The following is a 6,009-nucleotide window of genomic DNA, read 5'->3' as shown; positions in this document are numbered from 1 at the left end:
ATACACAAAAGGCCTTGACCCATGTCTCTAAGTTTGTAGCAGACACGGCAGCGTGTTCATGTCCGGCTTGGTTTTTAGATTTCCACCGCCTGTTGCCACAGAGGAAGGAAGTATCACATCAAAATAAGATGCACTTTCAAAAATATACCCGAAAATAAGATGCAAAAATATACCAGTTACTCGGGTGAAGAAACAGCTGGTGTGAAAGTGAAGCTTGTCTGTTTTTGAGGTAAATGTTTACTTGAGCCCGTCATTTGCTAAATGTTTGTAGAGAATGAAATCACTTTTGAATTTCAATATCTTTTTAAATTGACATAAAAAATAGAACACAGACAACTTGGCTGCATTATGGCAATCTTTATTGATCATTATACATATGTGTTACAGAAATCTTTATTGATCATCATACATGTACTGACCGAGGCCATTATAGTGCAAGTCGACAAGGCAAGAAATTACTGGAACAGTCCTTGGTGTGAGTAAGATTGGACAAGCTACAAAAATTTGGACCAGATTTAGCTCTAATTTGGTTGCACCACACTTTTTCTGTGAGTGGATGTAAATTGCAAGTAAACGTTTTTTGTAAGTGGCTTCCCTGTAATACCCTGAACTTACAAATATGGCTGAAATGGTCACATGGATGCCTAATTAGGTAAAAAAAAAAAAAAAAAAAAAAACACAACACAACAAAACAATGTCTACCTGTCCTAACAGTTTTTTTTGTAGAGTGACATCTTAGATATGTTCAGGCTTTGAAAACCTGTATTAAAGTCTCAGTCCAGCCCTGCAGGAAAACAATACATCTTCATTAGTCTCTTAAATTTGTGCACGTCCCGTAGACCTGCCGAGGTCTCCGTCTCAGTCAGAGGCTCGAAAATGAACGCACAACAAGGACTAGAAGGATTATACAATCTCCAGCAGATGTGTGATCTATTAGTAACCCTGTGTAGTAATACTATGTCACGTTACGATTCTAGCATTATTGTCTGCCGAGGAGTCTACAGTATCCTAGTGTATGAATGTTGCCGTTGGCCTAAACACCACAGAAACCTGCTGTACGCACCTTTTATGAAGGTTCAGAGGAATGTACATAGTATAGGTTACAGAGATGCTGATGCTTCGATGGCCCACAGAGGCACACAGAGTAAACAAGCTTTGTTTACCAACTTAGCTGATACTTACAGTATAATATAGATAATAACATTCCCTTTAACAAGACAGTGAAGAGAAATAAAGTAAAAACAGATTATATAACCCAGTAGCTGCCAAATCAGAATCATTTGGCGTGGAAAACCAGTTCCCCTTTGCAAAACAATGTGACAATCAAACTACTTCCTTTTTGTGAACACACCGACTCGCCTCCTTATACAGATTGCTCTCTATAGCTCCGGTGCTGCTGCTCTTACGCTGTGCAGACAGACCACACACACACACACACACACACACAGACACACACCACTAAAGTGCTTGTGGGTGACACATGCGACAGTATTTTGTGTCTTATTCACATGCGGCAGACATCGGCAAGCAAACGTCATTGTCTTCTATCTTAATCTTCAACAAAATGTCCAGCAGTTAATTCAACATCACAACCGTGGCATCAGTGAGAGGGCAAATCCTCTCACTGATGTTGATTTAAAAAAAAAAAAAAAAAAAAGAGTGGCTATCTTCATTTTGTTAGATTTTGGGATTTCTTGAATGAACCTCAAAATGGCACATCATTCCAACTTTCACCAGGTTAAAAAAAAAAAAAAAAAAAAACACAGAGGAAAATAAAGATGTAAATTAATCTTTCACAATGAGGGCAAACGTGCACAGTGCTTTGGGTAAGTCACTACACCCTGTACTGAATTAATCTCCCTGCACTGAGAAAGACTTGAATATCTCTCCAGCCTCTTTACATGCCACTTCTTCATGTTCGCAGTTAAATAGTACAAAGAAAATACATTCCCTGATCTCTATGAGTAGAAGATATGGTCCTATTTGTTCTAACCCAAGTAGAAAATATACTGTCAAATGTGGTGTACATTTGCCATATTTTCATTTGTACACACTACTAATTTGGCTCCACTAAGACATATCAGATATGGAAAACAACAAAACCGTATGAATGCTTAGAAATCTATCGATCTATCTATCCATCCTTAAGAATCAATAAATCAGTTTATGTAAACTTGCTGTTACCTATTAAAGTTTAAGGATTACTTAAAAAACAAAAAAGGGGAGAGGAATGGATGTATTTCTGAAATATTTGAAATAGACCCATTGTTCACCTCCAGTCACTGATCGCTCACAGGAGGGCACCCTCTCCCAGAGAGAGAGAGAGAGGAAGCAAGGGAGGGAGAGAGAGAGGGGGAGTGAGTGAGAGAGAGAGGGAGAGAGAGAGTGAGAGAGAGAGGGAGTGGGGGGGGCGTCTCTAGTCCCTGCAACATAAACTGCCAACAAGCTCTCTGACTCGGCACAACTGTTGGCCCTGCTTTGCTTTGCTTGGGGCCGTGACAAATGAAATAAACTAAGTGTGCCAGACCTCATGAGAGGGATTTAAGGGCTCAGTGTTTCAGATACGCACTGTATGCTGCACAGGGGCTGGGAACAAAGGAGGTTGGATGAGTTGGATGATGCATGATAGCACTAAAGATTGCATAGAATAATCCGACTGCGTGCCTCCCGAGAGCTGCTGGTTGCCGGGTACGGTGGGCGAAAACGTGCGCCCATCCCCACACAGCCCATGCGGGACTCTTGCTCTTGCGGTGCTCGTGCAACCAGGAGGACGATCCGCTCGTGTTTGCCGCGATGACGGTGACATTTACAAGTCTTATAAATGAAAGCCGGGGCAGTGTTGAGGAAGACGACAGCGACATGCACGGGTGCAGTGAGGGCTGGGGAGGGAGGGGAGGGAGGGGGGGGGCTGCCTGGTTCGACTGAGCTTGTTCTGGTGAGCAGGGCCGTTAGCAAGATGCTACTGTGGGTCGGGTCTACGTGGCAGGCAGCGAGCCGGGTGCAGGGCATCGCGCGTCCGTTGTCCAAGTCCACGCTGGCGGCTCATCCACTGAGGGGATGCAAATCCACCTTGACCTTCTCTCCGCTGCTCAGCATGCCCACGGTGGGGTAGAGACCCCCGGGTGGAACCACCACCTCCCTGCGGCCCATCAGCTTCCCATTCCTGGTGAAGAACACCTGCAGGGCCATAGGGGGGCAACAGTGAGTTGATGTACACACAACCGACCGCCTCTCTCTCTGGTGCTAATCCACTGACTGTGACAATTAGCTGAGAGAGAGAAGAGCTTTCATCATGACGGGTAGTGATACAAACTCCATGTGAGAGCGTCAGTGGGCCAGCTATGAACAGAAATTATGTGCAGTTAGGAAATATGGTTAAACAAATAGGTGATAGTGTAATGTCTGTCGTCTTAGTGAAAAAAGACTTGATGTTTACAGTACATGTCCTTACTGAATCGCCGCGTGATCAAACGTTATCCAGCTGTTCTGAGAGTAGGTGTACACTACGCCGAGAGGAACGTCAACAAGCTTTTCAATGCTAACGCCAAGGACTTCTCTCCAGGTCTTAGAGCAAATACTTATATGCTAAAACAACAAGTGAAGTACTGTAGAGTGTGTCTCCAATAAATCAGGCTGAGTCACATATCAAACATTTACTGTACCACCCACTCTAAAAAGAGAGGCTTAGCAGCTATTCAATTACAGGCCTCAGATGAAGGGGGAGTGAAATTGCAACAGCCTTTATTAGTTTCAACAATATTGGCAGCTGTGTGCTGTGGTTCTCCATTGTACAGTCTCGATGACATACATGCACGCACGCACACACACACACACACAGCTCCCCCCACCCCTCAAATACACACACACACACACACGTGCAGCTGTGCCCAGAGAGACCTCTGTAATGTCAAGGAGCAAGGCTTTGTGGGTAATATGTCCTGCTGAATAAATATTGACAAATCCCTACATTACAACTTGGCCAATTCTATTCTCACCCACTTAGGTTTCAGCGCTGCATGCACTCGCTCACTGACCCCGGCCCTCGCTTACACAACTTTGTGGGCTACCTGCGACGCGAGAAAGACCTGTGGCTCATGGTAGAAGACGCCACAACCACCGCCATAAACACAACAAACAAGCATAAGTGGGTATAGGGCTCGCAGAGGTTGGACGGCTGGAGGCGCAGTGAGACTCAATGGCGTTTGACTTGCAATACAAAGGTCACGGGTACAGGTCCCGCAGGATCTGTGTTGCAGCATGTTTTGAAACAATGCAACTGCAGTGATGCAAGTCGTGGAGCATGCAGGTCACATGTGAATAATGTGCAACTCAACTCCCCATCTCCGCTCTCAAGTACACTCCCATCCATTTCCCTGTGTTGACAGAAAAAAGGGTTGATATATTGTAAGAGCAGGACCGCCGATCCTGCGACTTTGCTGTTTAGAAAGCAGACGGCCTGCACACGCTGAACATTAAACGTCGGCGTTTTGTATGGGTGAATTGTGCTTGTATTTTCGCCTTTTATGAAAATGAGCAAATACGGCTATAAAAAATGAACAACACACAGAGTGAGTCATGTTTTGGACTCAAAAATGAGGAGCGGCTGTCTTCGTTCGGGGTGATTTATCAATATTCATCAATATCCTGATATGAGACTAAGCATCGTCTTAGATTTTTGATATCATAAAATTGTTATTTGGCATAAGTGTCGTCTTTTCCTGGTTTAAAAGCTGCATTCGAGTAAAATGATGCAATTTTCTGAGCTCACACTGCACCAGCTGTGCTGTTATTTTCCTCTACCTGCTTAATCATCATATCCACATTAGTGATGATTGTTCATCAAAAATCTCTTGTCTGAAAATATCTTATGAAAGCACCGAGTCATGCCTACAGCACCGTCACAGCAGGGGATTCGGTCAAAGATATCATGATATTTAAATTTTTTTTCTGCACCATACAGACTATGACTGGTGTTTTTATTTTGAGAGTTTTCAGATTTCAAAATGTTCTGTGGGCATCTTGTTAGCTCGCCTGGTAGAGCATGTACCACCTGTCAAGGCTGAGTCCTGACCGCAGCGTCCTGGGTTGGAATCTGAGTCCAGGCCCATCGCTGCATGTTGTCCCCTCCATCTCCCCTGCCGCTCCTGTCTTTCTCTACTGTCACTATCTAATAAAGCAGAAATGCCAAAAAATCATCCAAAAAAAATGTTTTTAGCAGTCCTACAATTTATATTCGGTCAAGCCTCCCCTGGAGAGGTTAACAGCGCTGAGCCTCTTCCTGTAATGTCTGTCGAGGGACAACACAAAGATCTTGGACTGCTCCTCCATGCAGAAATTTTCCAAAAATCAAGATACTTTATGTTCTTAAGGTTGTGCTTGTGCTTGTGGTCTGCCCTCTTCAACTGAGAGCACAGGTTTTCAACAGGGTTCAAGTGTTGAGATTGACATGGCTTTTTTTTTTTTTGTTTTTTTAAAAACTGACTATGGGTTCTTGCAAGTTGCAACCATTCTCGTGTTTTGATCCTGATGTATATTTGGGGACACTGTCTTGGTGAAAGGTCCATCTACAGCTGAGTGTCAACCTCCTGGCAGATGCAACCAGAGTTTGGCCAAAAATATCCTGGTGCTCAGTGGAATTCATTATACTATCGATCATAACATGAGCTCCTGGACCACGAGCAGCAAAGAATCGGCGGTCCAGCACGATATTTTACCTGGGTCTCAGGTGCTTTGCAGTTGTCTTTTGTCACAATTCAAACTGAAGGTGTGCATGGCCAAAAAAAAACAACAAAAAAAAAACAGGTTGTAATTTGGTTTCATTTGACCACAACACATGATTTCAATTGTCGTTGCAATGACGCCTGGCAAAGTTCAGGTGCCTTCCAAAGAGCCAGAAGTGGATTTGGAACATTGAAGATGTTGAGATGCAAATTAGTTTCGTGCATCTTAATTGTTTTGGAGTTCCACCTGAGAACCATGAATTAAAATCATGAACTGCATTTGCATCAG

The 6,009-nt window shown here is 43.7% G+C and overlaps 1 protein-coding gene across 3 annotated transcripts in view; it reads right to left on the bottom strand.

Moving 5' to 3' along the window:
* spryd3 (SPRY domain containing 3) overlaps positions 1-6,009 on the bottom strand; it is a 63,818-nt gene that overhangs the window by 14,374 nt on the left and 43,435 nt on the right. The window contains exon 11 of one of the 3 annotated variants that reach the window (XR_003928490.1): positions 1,422-3,177. The exons of 1 other annotated variant lie outside the window; for it this stretch is intronic. Coding sequence is in view for 1 of the 2 variants with exons in the window: in XM_030056257.1 (XP_029912117.1) it covers positions 3,043-3,177 (135 nt within the window). In the remaining variant the exon portion in view is untranslated. Of the gene's footprint in view, positions 1-342; positions 3,178-6,009 lie in introns of those variants that run through there. One more of the 3 variants, XM_030056257.1, reaches the window with a different exon arrangement.

This window comes from Myripristis murdjan, chromosome 7 (assembly GCF_902150065.1).
Source record: "Myripristis murdjan chromosome 7, fMyrMur1.1, whole genome shotgun sequence".
Taxonomy (NCBI): Eukaryota; Metazoa; Chordata; class Actinopteri; order Holocentriformes; family Holocentridae; genus Myripristis; species Myripristis murdjan.
Note: the sequence above shows the minus strand (reverse complement) of the source record. Positions and strands in the feature narration are given on the sequence as shown.